This window comes from Papio anubis, chromosome 4 (genome assembly GCF_008728515.1).
Source record: "Papio anubis isolate 15944 chromosome 4, Panubis1.0, whole genome shotgun sequence".
Classification (NCBI taxonomy): Eukaryota; Metazoa; Chordata; class Mammalia; order Primates; family Cercopithecidae; genus Papio; species Papio anubis.
This window is the reverse complement of record NC_044979.1, coordinates 6889716-6909847: the sequence shown is the minus strand read 5'-3', so window position 1 is coordinate 6909847 and position 20132 is coordinate 6889716. Positions and strand designations below refer to the sequence as shown.

At 39.4% G+C, this 20132-nt stretch overlaps 1 protein-coding gene and 1 pseudogene across 15 annotated transcripts in view; one reads left to right on the top strand and one right to left on the bottom strand.

Moving 5' to 3' along the window:
- Nucleotides 1-20132, bottom strand: part of KMT2C (lysine methyltransferase 2C) — a 298256-nt gene that overhangs the window by 223290 nt on the left and 54834 nt on the right. For 13 of the 14 annotated variants that reach the window (XM_031664996.1, XM_031664992.1, XM_031665006.1 and 10 more), the window contains exon 2: nucleotides 4190-4278. In XM_031664996.1, coding sequence (XP_031520856.1) covers nucleotides 4190-4278 — 89 coding nt within the window. The remainder of the gene's footprint in view (nucleotides 1-4189; nucleotides 4279-20132) is intronic. The other variant, XM_031665005.1, reaches the window with a different exon arrangement.
- On the top strand, nucleotides 8610-13417 carry LOC103883351 (annotated as a pseudogene). The gene is made up of 4 exons (XR_001900336.2): nucleotides 8610-8676; nucleotides 11309-11458; nucleotides 11763-11908; nucleotides 12039-13417. The product of XR_001900336.2 is annotated as a septin-7-like (transcript).

Sequence of the window (20132 nt, the reverse complement as noted above, 5' to 3'; positions counted from 1 at the left end):
AAGAACACAATACTGCTTCACTTAGTGAATTCAATTCCTCCTATGTCCGTAGAAGTATTCTTGGCACTGGGGATAAATGAGCTAACAAGACAAATCCCCTGACTTCATAAAGCTTACATTCTAGCGTGGAAAGCATACAATAAGCCAACATGGAATTAAACGTCCTATCTGTTAAGTACTAGGAGGAAAATAAAGCAGGAGAAGACAAAGTGACAAGTGTTACTTTTTAGAAAAGTTTGTCAGGAAAGGTATCTGGGAAAACTGTAACTGAGTAGAGACTTAACTGAAGTAAGGGAATAAGCTGTATGAGTATCTGAGAAAAAATTTTTGCAAGCAAAGAAGACAAAAAGTGCAAACGCGTAAGAAAGGAGTATGTTTGGTGGGCTCCACGAAAAGCTAGGAGGCCAGTAGGGATGGAGCCCAGTGAACAAGGGAACGTAAGATATGGTTATACAGGTGGCCACGGTCAGATCAATGAAGTCTGAAGACAGTGGTACTGTATGAACTTTGAATTTTATTCTAAATATCACTGGAGTCTTTGGATGGTTGACAGAGGGATTCACTTTGAATTCGGAAGGATCACTCTGGCTACTATGTGTGGGACAAGAGTAGAATGAAATGAAAAGGAAAGGAGCAAGACCAGTTAGGAAGCTATTGCAGCAGTCCAGCGGAATGACAGTGTGAAGTTCTGGAGTAACAGCAGTGGAGGGGTCAAAGTAGTTGAATCCAGGATACACTAGGTAGGCAAAGTCCTCTAGTGGGCTGGATGCCTAAAATGTGAAAATGTGAAATGTGAATGTCTAAAATGTAAAACGTGAAAATGTGAAATCAAGAAAGATTCCATCTTTTCAAACCTGAACAACATACAGTGGCAATATACCAGAGGTGGTAACATTGGAAGAGAGGTTTTCAGGATAACAACAAAAATTTCCAGAGAGGACAGACATCTAAGAGGAGATGTTAAGAAGCAAAAGCTGAAAGATACAGGTTGTGTTCAAAGCAAGAAAGAGCTGGTGAAGTAAGTTTAGAGTCATTAGCATTTCGATAACACAATAATAGCACAAAAATAAATAATAAGCCATCAAACTGAATAAGACCACCTAATACATAAAATGAGCGAAGAGAATGAGGAAAAACCAGTGGAGGAGGAGTAGGGAAAAAAAAAAAAAAAAAAAAAAAAACAGGAGAATGCAGTGATCTCAAAGTCAAGTTTAAAAAAAAAAGTTTCACTCCTGAGAGTGGTTAGCTGTGTGAAATGATCCTGAAAGGTTAAGGAGGATGAAGACTAAAAGTTGGTTTGGGCAATATGAGATAATGACATTGACAAGAGTAATTTTAGTAGAATGGGCGGAAGAAAGCTTGATTAGAGTGAGCTCATGAGAAAATGGTGAAAAATAAGTAGTAATCACAGGTATAAATAACTCAAGGATTTTTGCTATGATGGAGCAAAGAAGCTGTAGAGTACCTAAAAGGGGATGTCAGATCAAGAGAGCTATTTGTGCTGAAAGGGGGTGGTTCTGCAGCACCCTCCTTATGCTAATGAAATAAATCCTGGAGAGGGAAAAGTTATTGATGCAGGAAAGCAAGGACAACTGCAGAACCAAATCCATAATACGTGAAAGGGGACACAATGTAAGACACAAGCAGAGGAGCTGGCCTTACCCACAGACAGTCTTTATCCCATTTTACCAGGACAGAAACTACAATATATGGGTAGGGTTACAAGCAAGAAAATAGATTTGATGGTGGATGAATACGGAACTTCTTTTCTAATTGTTCTTTATTTTTTATTCTTTCACTGAAATAAGCAAGGTCCATCACTAAAGAATCAAAAATGAGGAGTGTTGGAAGTTTCAGGAGAAAGAAAACTTGGTGAAATAATCATCTTCAATAATCAAAGGGCTGGACACGATGGCTCACGCCTGTAATCCTAGCATTTTGGAAGGCCGAGGTGGGTGGATCACCTGAGGTCAGGAGTTTGAGGCCAGCCAGGCCAACATGGTGAAACCCTGTGTCTACTAAAAATACAAAATCAGCCAGGCATGGTGGCGGGTGGCTGTAATCCCAGCTACTCGGAAGGCTGAGACAGTAGAATCACTTGAACCTGGGAGGTGGAGGCCGTAGTGAGCTAAGATCACGCCACTGCACTCCAGCCTCGGCAACAAAGAGCGAAACTGTCTCAAAAAAAAAACCGAAATTTTAAAAAATAATCAGGCCGGGCGTGGTGGCTCACGCCTGTTATCTCAGCACTTTGGGAGGCCGAGACGGGTGGATCACAAGGTCAGGAGTTCAAGACCAGCCTGGCCAACATGGTGGAACCCCGTCTCTACTAAAAAATACAAAAATTAGCCAGGCTTGGTGGCGTCTGCCTGTAGTCCCAGCCCAGGAGGGAGACTGAGGCAGGAGAATCACTGGAACCCAGGAGATGGAGGTTGCAGTGAGCTGATACCATGCCACTGCACTCCAGCCTGGGAGACAAGAGTGAGACTCCATCTCAGAAAGAATAGTAACAATAGTCACAATAATAATAATCGGAGCCAGACACGGTGACTCACACCTGTCATCCCAGCACTTTGGGAAGCGGGCGGATCACCTGAGGTCAGAAGTTCGAGACCAGCCTGGCCAACACGGCAAAACCCTGTCTCTACTAAAAATACGAAAGTTATCCAGGCGTGGTGGTGTATACCTATAATCCCAGCTACTTGGGAGGCTGAGGCAGGGAGAACTGCTTGAACCCGGGGGGTGGAGGTTGCAGTGAGCCGAGATCGCACCACTGTACTCCAGCCTGGGCGACAGAGCAAGACTCTGTCAAAAATAACAACAATAGGCCAGGTGTGGTGGCTCACGCCTGTAATCCCAGGACTTTGGGACGCTGAGGTGGGCAGATCATGAGGTCAGGAGATCAAGGCCATCCTGGCTAACACGGTGAAACCCCATCTCTACTAAAGATACAAAAAATTAGCTGGGCGTGGTGGCGGGCACCTGTAGTCCCAGCTACTCGGGAGGCTGAGGCAGGAGAATAGCGTGAACCCATGAATCCGGGAGGTGGAGCTTGCAGTGAGCCAAGATCACACCACTGCACTCCAGCCTAGGCAACAGATCAAGACTCTGTCTCCAAAAAAAAAAAAAAAAAAAAAAAACACTAAAGCTTCAAAAAGACTTTTCACCAGTAAAAGTAACAATACATAGTATAGAAAAAAAATATGAAAAAGAACAGAAATTATGTAAATTCAAGTTTAAAGTAATCTAATAATTAATGAATGTGCACAAAAGGGTGAAATTTAGTATTCTGAACTTCCAAGCGTCATTTTGTTACTCTAACTAGACCTTATTGGAAAGAAAAGAAACTACAGATTATTTGAAGGCTTTCCAAGAATTATACCTATATAATAGCAACACATCTGACAACCATAAGGATTTCTGGGAAAATGTATTTTAAAATATGTAACAATTTTTAATTTTTCTCATCTCTTAACTGTATGATATTCTGTAAGCATCAAGATGATATTCAACTTCAGAGACAAAGCCTATCACTGTGTCTAAACTCTATCAACTATTGAAAACTTTACCAATGAGAGACTATCTCCTACAGGTATCCTCTAAATACAATATGAATCCTAGTCCCTTTGATAACTTACCACTGACCTGTAAATTTTGGAAACTGCTTTGGGCAACCAACTCTAGCCACCTTTTAGCAGATGTACAACATACAACAGCTTACTTAAGGGCACCTAAAAGTCCAACAGATCAGAAACTATTTGGTCTAGTTTGGCCTAGCCTCTCACAACATTAATTCCACGATGAAACATATTACTTTTTTGAAAACACATATTAACAAAATAAGCTTTAAACAAACACTAGATGGTTCACAGGCCAAAATATACTATGAGCAATCATACTAACAGCCTGGATTACTGTTTCTCCCAGTCTCTATTTCCTTGATAAAACATTTATCTTCAGATATGAAATAATTATACTAAACCAGGGCTTAGGGGAAAAAAGAGAGACACAGAACTCAGTGTTTTTACTTTGTCATTAGTTATCAAAACTACTTAGGCAGATGAGAAACTTAGAGTTCAGTATAAAAACAAATGCTTAATACAGAATATTGTTATACAGATGCTACATGCAGTGCATAGACATATGCAAAGTATCATATACATTCTTATAAACTCTTGAGTTTTGATACCTGTTTCCACAATCGTTTCTGTTTCTGTTGTCTCCAGCCCATCCATGCTGTCCTCATCTTCCACTGCAGTTTTTCCCCTACTTCGAGGTCTACAGGAAAGAAAAAATAAGCACATAGAGTTACATGTTAAATTTTAAGGCTTAGACTTATATTCAACATAAAGCACAATTTGAAGGTATACAAAATAAATAATTCGGGCATTTTTCCAGCATTTTACCATATCAAATAGAAAATATCAGTGTTTACAATCATTTTCTCCCTTAAATCCAGCACTTCCTTATACTCTAAATGTGAGGACAGACCCACATGAATATAATTGTGTCCTCAAAATTCACTTAAGTATTCCTCACTCTGGTTTTGCCCCTCTTTTAGGTAATATTCTGATGTCTCCCTCTGTCTACAGTGGTGGCTTTTAACTACATAATGGGTTCTTTACAAAGTTCACATACCAGGTTTGACTTCTACATTTAATAAAGTTGATGCGAAATGACCAGATACATGTATTTTTAAAAGCTTTGTAAAGGGTGCTTTTGGTGACTGTGATGCAGATGACTAAAAAACAAAATTTTTTAAATTAAGCACAATTACAATCATGTCCACCTTACAACATATAATTATGTATTATATAATATATAAATTAGTATATATTTATAATATATACTGAATTATATATTATAAATTTGTAATAAAATTTAATTTATAAACACTTCAGGAAAGTAAAATAAAGGTAAGAGTCACATAAGGTGAAATTCCTGACCAAAAAAAAGCCAAACTAATGCCTTTAAATTTGTTTAATTATCCTAAATAAGGTACAGAAATGAGTAAAAGAAAAATTAGTAACACATAAGAGCAACAAGATATTACATATAAAAACTTAGAAACTGACAAAGCAGTACTCAGATAATTTCAGTGTTTTAACTTATTTCACAGTATTTTAAATTCTTTAAAAGAAAAAGGCTGGGTAGGGTGGCTCACACCTGTAATCCCAGCACTTTGGAGAGTCGAGGTAGGTGGATCATTTGAGTGTAAGAGTTCAAGACCAGCCTGGCCATCATGGCGAAACCCCATCTCTACCAAAACAATTCAAAACATAGGCAAGCATGGTGGCATGCCAGTAATCCCAGCTAAAGAAAAAAAACAAGGAAGAAAGGGAGGGAGGGAGGGAGGGAGGGAATAGAAAGAAAAAATACAAATCAACTCAGTATTTAATCGAAAAACATAAAACATTTAAAAAGTGAAAAACAGCCAACTGTGGTGGCTCGCACCTGTAATCCCAGCACTTTGGGAGGCTGAGGAAGATGTATCACCTGAGGTCAGGAGCTCAGGACCAGCCTGGCCAACATGGTGAAACTCCGTCTCTACTAAAAATACAAAAATTAGCCGGGCATTGTGGTGTGTGCCTGTAATCCCAGGTACTTGGGAGGCTGAGACATGAGAATCGCTTGAACCTGACAGATGGAGGTTTCAGTGAGCTGGTATCATGCCACTGCACTCCAGCCTGGGCGACAGAGTGAGATTCTGTCTCAAACAAACAAACAAAAAAAAAGGGGAAACACAATATGAAATGCAATAATAATATGAAAAAAGAATAAAACAAAGAACTATGTTTTAAACAACAAGAAATCCATTTAAGTCTTGTTCTCATAAAAAAGTTAACCAACCTAGGCCAGGCGCAGTGACTCAGGCCTGTAATCCTAGCACTTTGGGAGGCCAAGGTGGGTGCATCACCTGAGGTCAGGAGTTCAAGACCAGCCTGGCCAACATGGCAAAATCCCGTCTCTACTAAAAATACAAAAATTAGCTGCACGTGTTGGCGCACATCTGTAATCCCAGCTACTCGGGAGGCTGAGGCAGGAGAATCGCTTGAACCCGGTGGGCAGAAGTTGCAGTGAGCCAAGATCACACCATTGCACTCCAGCCTAGGCAACAAGAGTGAAACTCCATCTCAAATAAAAAGAAAAGTTAACCAACCTAAACCATGAAGGAGCTATAACATAAAAATATATTAAAAATTAAAGTGACCAGCTGGGAGTGGCGGCTCATGCCTTTAATCTCAGCACTTTGGGAGGCCGAGGCAAGCAGATCACCTGAGGTCAGGAGTTCAAGACCAGCCTGACCAACATGGAGAAACCCCGTCACTACTAAAAAAACACACACACACACAAAAAATAGCTGGGCATGGTGGCACATGCCTGTACTCCCAGCTACTTGAGAGGCTGAGGCAGGAGAATTGCTTGAACCTGGGAGGCGGAGGTTGCAGTAAGCTGAGATTGCACCATTGTACTCCAGCCTGGACAATAAAGGTGAAACTCCATCTCAAAAAATAAAAAATTGAAGTAATCAAAGTCTAAATCGTTTTATAATTAACTTACTAAAAACTATCAAAAGGTCGGTCTTCCCAAAAATGAAAAAGAAGGATATATCTGACTCAGAATTCCAACAAACATTGTAAAAACTAATGAAAATAAAAAACTGAGAACAATCCTATTGAATATAATCAGAATGCCAGGATGTCAGTATTAGAAATTTGTTAATGTTACATAACAAGTCAAACAGTCAAAATAGCATCACTTCAAACTTCACAGGGGGGAGAGGGGAAAGAAGGCAGAACTAAATAAAAAGACTACAAAACCAGAAAGATGAAACAGGGTGATTAAGGAGAGAACACTCTAAGGTGAATCTTATTGTTCATGGACAAAAAGAAAGAATATCTTTAGAATTTATTAAGTAGTTGTTTTTAGGCTGGGCACAGTGGCTCACGCCTGTAATCCCAGCACTTTGGGAAGCCGAAGCAGGCGGATCACAAGGTCAGAGGATCGACACCATCCTGGCTAACACAGTGAAACCCCATCTCTACTAAAAAAATACAAAAAAATTAGCCAGGCATGGGGGCAGGCAATTGTAATCCCAGGAGAGGCTGAGGCAGGAAAATGGCGTGAACCCGGGAGGCGGAGCTTGCAGTGAACCAAGATCACGTCACTGCACTCCAGTCTGGGCGACAGAGAGAGACTCCGTCTCAAAAAAAAAAAAAAGAATTTATTAAGTAGTTGTTTTTAAATGTGATAGAAAACATTAAAGTAGAAAGAAGGGATGAGAAAATGTGATCAATCCAACAGCAGGCAGAAAAGGAGTGAAAACAAATGGTACACAGAAAATAACATAAAAAGGTAAATAGAAATATGAATTTTCACAGTAAACATAAATGGCTTAAACTGTCATAATGATAAAAAATTAATTCACTTGGATAACATGAGAACTTCAGATTATATAAAGCAAACATTTGCAGAACAAAGAGAAATTGATAACTAATCATTAGAGAGACATTAACATCCCACTCTCAGAAACTGATAGATGAAACATTATAGTTTGAAGCATTTTAAACAAGTATTTGGACAACACATTGAGCAAGCATCACTAGATTACTCTATCAATCTTCCTTTATGTCTGTGTTCAAACACAGTGGATACAGAAATAAATAAAACAAAATCCCTCCCTTCACAAAACTACATTCTAGTGAGAACGGACAACAGTAAACAAGTATTACACATACAACATCCAAGAAAAGAAAGCAAAGAAAAAGGGACTATTTTAAATAACAGATTTATAAAATAAATGTTTTAAAATACAATTTTATTTCAGGAGCCACTTCAGCACAGACCTGAAGATGAAGCAAACCATACAGATATCTGGGAGAACAGCATTACAGCAGAAGGAACAGCAAATGCAAAATTCTTGAGATGAGAGCAAGTGAAGGGGGTTAGAGGGACAAGAAGGGCATCCAGTGCCTGGAGCAGAGTCAGCGGTAGGAGGTAATAAGGCTTGAGGTCTAAGAATTTTTTTTTAATAGGATCACTTTTTGTTTAGAAACCTGTAGACCAATACAAGAATTAGGGACAGAGAGACTAGAAATCCTTGAAAGAATCCTAACATGGCTGCTTCAACGACGACAGAGAATGAGAAATTAATTCATATGCTATTATGGAGGTAGAGTTTACTTTTCATCTTTCCTTTGTGATTTTTCATAAACATAAACATCCATTTTTAAAGAAACTGAAAATCATATGGTTTAGCTGACTTTTTAACTTAATCTCTCAGACCAATGTTTTGCTCTATTGTGAGTTTTTTTCTCCACTATCTTGACCATCACTGTCTATGCTATTGTTTGTTTGTTTGTTTGTTTGGCACAACTGGCTTTATTTCAAGCTTGTTCTGTCTAGTTTATAATCTCTATCAACATATCAGTTATCTGCATTGCTCTACCTACTCCTTAAAAAAGAATTTTGATTTTAATTTTTGCTTTTAAAATTTTTCTTCTGATTTCTTCTATTCTTGGTTTTGGCACTAGGAAGACATGCTTTTTACGTTGATCAATTCATCGAAATTCCTTTCCTTCTGGGCAATGAACCAACTCATTGACATCATGTCATTTTCAAATTTATTTTATTTCATTGGTGTCCTTCTTATTGCTGCTCATTGGCTTATGGCATGTGAGTTTTCTGACTAATCAAACACTATATTCTGAATGCAAAGATAATGGTCATACTCTTCAAAACCCTATCAGTTGCCAACTTCCATATGTAAACAGCAAAATAGATACATGTTTTATATTTCCATATTGAGTCAGTTATTTCCAGTTTCAGTGTTTAATGAAAGTTTGATGTCTAATTACAAATGACAACATGAAGATTCTTTATTTTAATCCTTCTTTGGGTTTTCTTCCTTCCCCTCTTTTTCCTGTCTCTTAACCCTTTCATTTCAGTGTTCTTCACTTCACTTTATTACTAAGAAAGGTGAAGTAAAAGAGTACAACTAACTTTATTTGAGAAAAATTTCTACCAAAACTTAATGTTCCACAGTAATCTCAGAATCTGAAACCAACTTGAGTACCTAAAGTAATATAGGAGACTTCTAATAAAGCCACACGGGAGTAAGACAAGTCAAAAGTACCCTCTAGCCCAAACAACTAGGAAACCAGACAAACATAAAAAAAACAACCATTAATCAGACACTGGACAACAGGTAGGGCAAAGGGAACAAAGGGAAAGAAACACAGTGACCCCTACCACGGCACAGGCTTTCTGCCTGGAGTTAATTTAGAAACTACCACACAGAGAGATGAACCCAAAATGAGAACTGAAATGAGAAGACAAAAATCATAGGTTCAGGGGGTTCAAGAAGACTAGAATTTGTGGGGCAGAGTACCCAAGAGAAGAGAGGTATTCAGAGAAAGAGCTCCAGAAATCTGCACAGGGATAGCCTTGAGTTTCAAATGAATACCAGTCTGCACACATGTGATGTGAAATCCCAGAAGACTGAACAAGAACAACTTCCAGGGAGAGAACAATTACAGAAGAACAATTTCCAGAGCTCACAGAAAGCTGCGAATCAACTGTATTGTCACTAGCCAACTGTGTTGTCTCTAGCCAGAGTGGCGAGACCTCAATGACTATTTAACACATTCAGCAGAGACCAGAGTGAGACACACCTTTAGGAGCAGGGCTAAATGAGCCATAGAACAAATGCTATTCTAGACCATCCCTAAAAGAGCTGACAAATAAGTCTCAACTTATCCTGAAAGTGACTCTGTATGAAAAAATAAATAAGTCTCAACTGAACAATAATGATTCACAACTACTGGGCAAAATCCAATAATCCAGCTATTATAAGCATGCCTCATATGCACAAGAATGTACAGAAAACATGAATATGAGGAGAGAAATAGAAGATATTAAAACTAACATGGAACTCAAAGGTAATTATCAAAAAGATAACATCAAATGGAAATTTCACATTGAAAAGTTAACATGTGATTAGAAATGACAAAAGAAGATCACTATCCCTAAAGACATAATACACAAAAAAAATCTATTCAAAATTAAGAACAGTATGAAAAATGACAACACAGCTACAGTGCCCTATGGAATAACAGTATCCTACCTAATATGTGTGAGGTTGGGGTTAAAGGGATGGGGACAAAAAAACTGTTTAGTGAAATAATTAGCTGTAAATTTTAAAAGCTGTATGATTATAAACCCACAGATCCAAGCACAACAAAATCCGAGACAGACAGACACACACACACGCACGCACGCACGCGCGCACACACGTACCAGTAAGGTACTTTATAGTCAAATTGCTGAAAAAGATTAATAAACAGAAAATATTAAAAGCAGCCACTTCCAAAGAAAATACACATTGCTTAAAGAGGGACTAAAGTAAGAATGACTGCAGGTTTCTCGCCTGAAACTATGTAAGCTAGAAGGCAGTAAAAAACATATTTAAAGCACTAACGGGAAAATTAAAGGAAAAACCCCTATAAACACTGAACAAAACATGCAGCAATAAAAAGGATCCTTCAAAAACAATAGGAGGCTGGGTGCAGTGGCTCATGCCTGTAATCCCAGCACTTTGGGAAGCCAAGGCAGGCAGATCACCTGAGGTCAAGAGTTCGAGACCAGCCTGGCCAAGATGGTGAAACCCTGTCTCTACCGAAAATACAAAAATCAGCCAGGAATGGTAGCAGGCGCCTGTAATCCCAGCTATTCGGTAGGCTGAGGCAGGAGAATTGCTCAAACCAGGGAGGTGGAAGTTGCAGTGAGCAGAGATCACACCACTGCATTCCAGCCTGGGCAGCAGAGCGAGACTGCCTCAAAAAAACAAACAAACAATGTTCATAGCAGCATTATTCACAACAAATAAAACATAATTAACAGTTAAGTAAAATCTGATACCACAATGGTGGTATGTCTATGGTGGAATACTATGCAGCCTTAAAAAGAAAGGAATTTCTGACATATGCGATACAACAACATAAATGAACCTTGACAAACTCCTAAATGACTTAAACCAGTCACACACACAAAAAAAAAATAGTGGATTCCACTTACATAAGGTACTAAGAGTAGTTAAAATCTGAGACAGAAAGCAGAATGGTGGTTGCCAGAGGCTGAGAGAGGGGAGAAACTGGGAGTTACTATTTAATGGCCATAAAGTGTAAGTTTTACAAGATTTAAAAAAAGCTATGAAAATGGATAGTGGTGATGGTCACATACATTATAAATGTATCTAACATCACTAAAATGTACACTTAAAAATAGTTAAGGGGTTGGGTGGCCACAGACGGCCGGGCGGGATGTAACCAGCCTCTGAGCTGCGGCCCTCCACCGCCGCCCATAAGCTACCAGGAGGAGCTTTACGACTTCCCGGCCTGCGGGGCCGGGCGCACCAAGGGCCAGACGCGGTGCATGCCAACCAGCAGGCGCCTGGCAGGTAAGATCTCAAGGTCGCGCAGAAGCTCCTCAAAGGCCAGCGCCAGCTGCAGCCACAGTCGCGCACTCGCCTCACCTGAGCCTGGGCTCTCACTCTAGGGGAATCCACAGGTCTTTCTTGAAGAAATCTGTAGTCAGAACTTTGTGCTGCATTTTTATCTAGGGAAGGAACAGGAAGAGAACAGTGTGGTCTCCTAGAAATCTAGCATTGGAGAAACGAGGAAAATTCTTCCAAGGATGGTCTCCCACTCAGAGCTGAGGAAGCTTTTCTACTCAGCAGATGCAGTGTGTTTTGATGTTGACAGCACGGTCATCAGAGAAGAAGGATTCTATGTACAAAGCAGCTGCCAACTATTCCATGTTTCCCAGCTGGAGGAGCCCTGCCCTGCACCTTCGCAGCAGCCCTGAAGCAGACACTCCAGGGAGCACCTACCTGCGGCACCCCCAGCTGGCACAACACACAAAGTGAGACAGGGTCTCGCCTTATTTCGCAGGCTGGTCTGGAACTCCTGAGCTCAAACCATCTACCCGTCTCGGCCTCCCAAAGTGCTAGGATTACAGATGTGAGCCACCTTACCCAGAGAGGCCAACCTGGATTAGGAAAGTTGACATTAATCAACTCTTTACTCCTCACAGATTTGTATTCTCCAGAGTATCCAGGTCCTTCTCATATAATTAAAAAGAATGTACAGGTGGACAATCCAAAGCTTTAATCAAACAACGTGGCGTTCAGGTGCTGCTGCTCACAATAGTTGATACCCCAGGATTTGGAGACGCACTGGATAATAGTAATTGCTGGCAGCTTGTTATCGATTACATTGATAGTAAATGCAGAATCGTGAAGGAACAGACGTCAGACGCCTGATAGCAAGGTGCAGTGTTGTTAATACTTAATTGCTCCTTCAGGACATGGACTTAAACCATTGGATATTGAGCTTATGAAGCGTATGCATGAAAAAGTGATTATCATCCCACTTATTGCCAAAGCAGACACACTCACACCAGAAGAATGCCAACAGTTTAAAAAACAGATAATGAAAGAAATCCAAAAACATAAAATTAAAATATATGAACTTCCAGAAACAGATGATGATGAAGAAAATAAACTTGTTAAAAAGGTAAAGGACCGTTTGCCTCTTGCTGTGGTAGGTAGTAACACTATCATTGAAGTTAATGGCAAAAGGGTCAGAGGAAGGTAGTATCCTTGGGGTGTTGCTGAAGTTGAAAATGGTGAATATTGTGATTTTACAATTCTAAGAAATATGTTGATAAGAACACACACGCAGAACTTGAAAGATGTTACTAATAATGTCCACTATGAGAGGTACAGAAGCAGAAAACTGGCAGCTGTGACTTATAATGGAGTTAATAACAACAAGAATAAAGGGCAGCTGACTAAGAGCCCTCTGGCACAAATGGAAGAAAGAAGGTCTAAAATGAAGAAGATAGAGATGGAGCTAAAATGAAGAAGATAGAGATGGAGATGGAGCAGGTGTTTGAGATGAAGGTCAAATAAAAAGTTCAAAAACTAAAGGACTCTGAAGCTGAGCTCCAGCAGCGCCATGAGCAAATGAAAAAGAATTTGGAAGCACAACACAAAGAATTAGAGGAAAAACGTCGTCAGTTTGAGGATGAGAAAGCAAACTGGGAAGCTCAACAACGTATTTCAGAACAACAGAACTCTTTGAGAACCTTGGAAAAGAACAATAAGAAAGGGAAGATCTTTTAAACTATTGACCACCAGTTACGTATTAGTTGCCAATATGCCAGCTTGGACATCAGTGTTTGTTGGATCCGTTTGACCAATACGCACCAGTTTTATCCATAATGATGGATTTAACAGCATGACAAACATTATTTTTTTGTTGTTCTTGATGGAGATTAAGATGCCTTGAATTGTCTAGGGTGTTGTGTACTTAGAAAGTAACAGCTCTAAGTACCTTTCCTACATTTTCTTTTTCTTTTTTTTATTAAATGGATACCTTCAGTTTAATGCAGAACATTTTACTGTTGTACAATAATGTTCTGGTGGTTTGACTGTTTACAGGATATTCCAAAATAAAAGGACTCCGGAAGGTTAAAAAATAATAATTAAGGGCCAGGACAGTGGCTCACACCTGTAATCCCAACACTTTGGGAGGCCAAGGCAGGCAGATCACTTGAGGTCAGGAGTTCGAGACCAGCCTGGCCAACATGGCAAAATCCTGTCTCTACTAAAAATACAAAAGTTGGCCAGGCATGGTGGCACGTGCCTGTAATCCCAGTTACTCAGGAGGCTGAGGCAGGAGAATCACTTGAACCCGGGAAGCAGAGACTACAGTGAACCAAGATCACGACACTGCACTCCAGCCTGGGCAACAGAGTGAGGCCCTATCTCAAAAAAAAAAAAAAAAAAAAAACAGTTAAAAGATGGCAAATTATATTTTGTGTATATTCTACCCCAACTTTTTAAAAAGTCAAATCAAAATCTGATTGTTTGTAAAGATCAATAAAATTGACAAGCTTCTAGCAAAACTAACACATAAAAAATGACTACTATGGTTTGAATATCATTTGCCCTCACCAAATCTCATGTTGAAGCTTGGTCCCCAATGTAGCAGTGTTGAGAGGTGGTACCTTTAAGAGGTGATTAGGTTGTTAAGAGGGATTAATGTTGTTCTCAAAGCAGTTCTCACTCTTGGAGGAGTGAACCCACAAGAGTGGGTTGTTATAAAGTGAGGATGCCTCTCATGTTTGGCCTCTCTTTGCAAACATGTGCTTCCCCTTGCACTTCTCTGCCACATTATGACATAGCACAAAGCCCTCACCACATGTGGCAACCCATCTCAGATTTCTCAGCCTCCAGAAACATAAACCAAATAAATATTTTTCCTTTATAAATTACCAACTCTCGGGTATTTTGTTATAGCAATAGAAAATGAACTAAAACAGGAATAAAAGAGGGAATTTCACTATAGACCCCACAGACATTAAAATGACAATAAAGCGGGGCATGGTGGCTCACACCTGTAATCCCAGCAAGCAGATCATGAGGTCAGGAGATTGACACCATCCTGGCTAACACAGTGAAACCCCGTCTCTACTAAAAATACAAAAAAATTAGCCGGGTGTGGTGGCGGCGCCTGTAGTCCCAGCTACTCGGGAGGCTGAGGCAGGAGAATGGCATGAACCCCGGAGGCAGAGCCTGCAGTGAGCCGAGATCGCACCCCTGCACTACAGCCTGGGCAACAGAGCAAGACTCCGTGTCAAAAAAAAAAAAAAAAAAAAAGACAATAAAAGAGTAGTATGAACAACTCCACATATTTAAGTTTGATATCTTTAAATGAAATGAACCAATTCATAGGAAACGACAAACTACCAAAACTCACCCAAGATGAAATATGTAACTGAACAGTTCTGTAACTATTAAAGAAATTGAATTTATAGTACGAAATCTTCTGAAATAACAATCTCCAGGCCCAGATGATTTCACTGACTAATTTATAACCAACATTTTAAGATGAGGTAACACCAACTCTACAGAATCCCTTCCAGGAAACAGAGGAGGGAACAACGTTTCTCCACTCATTTAATTAGGTCAGCATTATCCTAAAATCAAAATCAGGTGAAGACAGTACAAAGAAGCAAAACTAAAGACCAATTTCCAAAGTGAACATAAACATAAAAATCATCAAGAATATATTAGCAAATCAAACTTACGAACATAAAAAGAGTAACAGACCACACCATGTGGGGTTTATCCCAGGAATGCTACACTTGTTCAATATTCAAAAAATCAATCAATGTAATCTACCATGTCAGAAGTCTAAATCACTGGTCAGCAAACTGCAGTCCAGAGGCCAAATCCAGTTCCGTACTTGGTCTTTGTAATACTTTTATTGGAACAAAGCCATGTATATTTGTTTACATACTGTCTACATCTGCTTTCATGCTACAATAGCAGAGATGAGCAGTTACAACAGACAGCATATTGCCAGCAAAGCCTAAAATATTTACTATGGGACCCCTTTACGGAAAAAAACGTGGGAGGTCACCACCATCAGACCTGCCTTACAAGAAATGCTAAAGGAAGTTCTTCAAATGGACACAAAAGAACTCTAAGAACATAAAAACATATTAAAGAATAGAACTCATTATAAAGATAACAATATATTCAAATTCAGAATACTCCAATACTGTAACGCTGGTCCCTAAATCACATTTAAGTCTAGTATAAAAGTAAAGAGACAAAAGTATTAAATATTAACTATACACACAATAATTTGGTAATGGATATGTGATATATAAAAGATATACATTATGAAATCAATAATATAAAATGTGAAACGAGACATTAAATGTAAAGTTGTGGTACACTATTGAGGTTGTCAGCTTAAAATAGACTATTAACACTATAAGATGTTTTATGTATGCTCCATGGTAACCACAAAGAAAAGGCCTGTAGTAGATACATAAAACAGGAAAGAACTAAAGCATATCACTATCAAAAAAATCATCAAATCACAAAGGAAGACAGCAAGAGAGGAAGACTGAAACAAAGAAACTACAAGAGTCAGAAAAACGGACAAAATGGCAGTAGTAATTACTTGACTATCAATAATTATTTTAAATGGAAATAAAGACTCCAGAAGACACAGATTGGCTGAGTGAATTTTTATTTTATTTTTTCTTTTTTCTTTTTTTTTTTTTTTTGAGATGGAGTCTCGCTGTCGCCCAGGCTGGAGTGCAGTGGCATGATCTCAGCTCACTGCAACCTCGGCCTCCCAGGTTCAAGCAATTCTCCTGCCTCAGCCACCTGAGTAGCTGGGATTATAGGCACATGCCACCACGCCTGGCTAATTTTTGTAGTTTTAGTAGAGATGGAGTTTCACCATATTGGCCATACTGGTCTCGAACTCCTGACCTCAGGTGATCCACCCACCTTGGCCTCCGTAAGTGCTGGTATTACAGGTGTGAGCCACTGTGCCCAGCCGAGTGGATTTTTAAAAACAAGATCCAACAATATGCTGCCTACAAGATACATAAAACATAGAAAATCAAAAGCCTATCACTACCAAAAAATCATCAAATCACAAAGGAAGACAGCAAGAGAGGACGACTGGAACAAAGAAACTACAAGAGTCAGAAAAATTGACAAAATGGCAGTAGTAACTCCTTACCTATCAGTAATTATTTTAAATGAAAAGAATTAAGTTCTCCAGTAAGACTCAGATTGAATGGAATTTTTTTTTTTTTTTGAGACGGAGTCTCACTCTGTCACCCAGACTGGAGTGCGATGGCGCGATCTCGGCTCACCGCAACCTCTGCTTCCTGGGTTCAAGCGATTCTCCTGCCTCAGCCTCCTGAGTAGCTGGGATTACAGGTACCCACCACCACCCCCTGCTAATTTTTGTATTTTTAGTAGAGACGGGGTTTCACCATGTTGGTCAGGCTGGTCTCAAACTCCTGACCTCAGGTGATCTACCCGCCTCGGCCTCCCAAAGTGCTGGGATTACAATACAAGTGTGAGCCACTGTGCCCGGCCAAGTGGATTTTTTAAAAACAAGATCCAACTATATGCTTCCTACAAGAGACTCTCTTTAGCTTTAAAGGACTGAGGCTGAAAGTGAAGAGATGGAAAAAGATATTCCACACAAATGTTAACCAAAGAGAGCAGAGGATCCTTATATAAGATAAAATAGACTTTGAGTCAAAAAGTGTTACGAGAGATCAGAGGTCAATCCATCAAGAGAATGTAACATTTATAGATATATACACATGCCCCAATTTGGAGCACCTAAATATATAAAGCACTATCAACAGAACTAAAGAGGGAAATAGCAATACAGTAATAGTGAAAAACTTAAATACTCCACTTTCAACAACGGATAAATAATCCAGACAAAAATTAATAAGCAAACACAGACTTGAACATTACAGACTAAATGGACCTAACAGACACATACAGAACATTCTAGCCAACAGCAGCTGAATACACATTCTTCTTAAGCAGACACAGAATATTCTCCAGGACAGATCATATGTTAAGCCGCAAAACAAGTTTAACAAATTCAGGAAGAATGAAATCATTTCAAGTATCTTTCTAACAACAATGGTATAAAACGAGAAATCAATGACACAGAAAGAAAGCTAGAAAATTCTCAAAGAAATCTAAAGGGAAAAATCTGTTAATATGGTTGTCATATTTACAAATCAAGGAAAAATGATCATCTCAACAAATGCAGAAAAAAATCAGATATAAATGCAGTAACACTTCTGTGTCCACGGGTTCCACATCTGTAAATCCAAATGACTATGGATCAAAAATATATATGTTATTTTATTACTCTGTCTCTTTAACTGTATACTCCATGAAGACTAGAAATTTGTTCTATTCACTGCTGCACCCCCAACACCTAACAGCACCAGGTGAAACATAAGCACTCAATATATGTTTTGTCGAATGAGTAGATGGTTCTACAACTCAGGACAAAAATATGGATTCAGTAACAAATATTGAGATAACAGCCTAACAATTCTGAAAAGCAAGTTACAGGCCAGGCACGGTGGCTCATGTCTGTAATCCTAGCACTCTGGAAGGCCAAGGCGGGCGGATCACCTGAGATCAGAAGCGCAAGACCAGCCTGGCCATGGTGAAACCCTGTCTCTACTAAAAATACAAAAAATTAGCCGGGCATGGTGGTGCGCACCTGTAACCCCAGCTACTCGGAAGGCTGAGGCAGGAGAATTGCTTGAACCCGGGAGGTGCAGGTTGCAGTGAGCAGAGATCTTGCCATTGTGCTCCAGCCTGGGCAACAAGAGCAAAATTTCATCTCAAAAAAAAAGCAAGTTGAAGTTCTGTCTCCCACTGAACAAAATAATAAAATTTCACAGGGAGTCAAACTTTAAAACAAAGTCACTTAATACTGGATGTTGTGTCATTACGCTAAGCGATAAGAAATAAGACACTTTAATACCATAAAGGAACAGGCTAAAGTGTCATAATTAGCAGAAAGTATCACCAATGTCTACTTAGAAAATACAAGTTTATCAACTGAAATGTTGAGTTCTTTAAGATTGTCAGATCAACACAGTAACATATAAATATCAATAACTTTCCTATGCAGTATATTGAAGAAACAGTAGAAACAATCTATTCTACTGTATTGGAAAGAGACATCAACAACAATAAAGTTACTAGGAATAACTTTAATAAGTAATATAATATAAAACTCTACTTATGAACATGAAGTATCTCAAGACACAAACCCAGTTTTTTTAAAAAGGGACAAAGGATATGAACAACTAATTCATTTTTGAAAAAGAAATTCAGACAAAATTAATCAACCTACAGAATATGATAAAGTGCTCAACTTTACCAAGTAATCCGGGAAATCGAACAATGATACGAAAATGAAAACTACTGGCCAGGTGTGGTAGCTCAAGCCTATAATCCCAGGACTCGGGGAGGCCAAAGCAGGAAGATCACTTGAGGCCAGGAGTTCGAGAAAAGCCTGACCAACATGGTGAAACCCCGAGGTTGCTACTAAAAATATAAAAAAGAGCCAGGCATGGTGGCACATGCCTGTAGTACCAGCTACTCAGGAGGCTGAGGCACAAGAATTGCTTGAACCTGGGAGATGGAGGTTGAGGTGATCCGAGATTGCGCCATTACACTCCAGCCTGGGCAAGAGAGCAAGACTCTGTCTGAAAAAATAGTAATAATAATAATAATAAATAATAAAATAAAAATTGAAAAGAAATGTTAAAAATAATAATTTTAAAAATGACTGAATGAGAAAAAACAAAATCTCAATAGAAAAATAACAAATACAGTCCAACAACTGAAAGAGTGAAATAGTCTCTAAACACATGTGTTATTCAACCTCACTAACAATTTTAAAAATGGAAGTGAAAGCAAGGAGTATCGTTTCAGATACCAAATTAGCAAAGAGTGATAACACACTCTGCTAGTCAGGTTATGGGAAAATCGACACTAGTAGGAGTGTAAACTGAACAACCAGGACGGGCGCGCTGGCTCATGCCGGTAATCCCAGCACTTTGGGAAGCCGAGGTGAGTGGATCACTTAAGGTCAGCAGTTGCAGACCAGACTGGCCAATATGGTGAAACTCTGTCTCTACTAAAAATACAAAAATTAGCCAGGCATGGTGGCATACTCCTGTAATCCCAGCTACTTGGGATGGCTTGAACCCGGGAGGCAGAGCTTACAGTGAGCCGAGATCGCACCATTGCACTCTAGCCTGAGTGGCAGAGGGAGACTCCGTCTCAAAAAAAAAAGAAGAAAAAAAAAAAATGAAGAGAAAAACACAAGGAAAAGATCCATGCAAAATCGATTTTTCAGAAGTCGCCGATTAAAAATGTCAAACATTAAGAGGAATATCCATTTTGCTTACAGACAGACCTCATTTTATTTCACGTCACAGATAATAAGTTTGTTTGTTTGTTTGTTTGTTTGTGGACGAAGTCTCACTCTGCTGCCCAGGCTGGAACGCAGTGGCACAATCTTGGCTTACTACAACCTCCACCTCCCAGGTTCAAGCGGTTCTCCAGCTACCCAGGCTGGAGTGCAGTGGCACAATCACAGCTCATTGCAGCCTCCACCTTTCCCGACTCAAGTGCTCAGCCTCATGAGTAGCTGGGACAACAGGTATATACCACCACACCCGGCTGATTC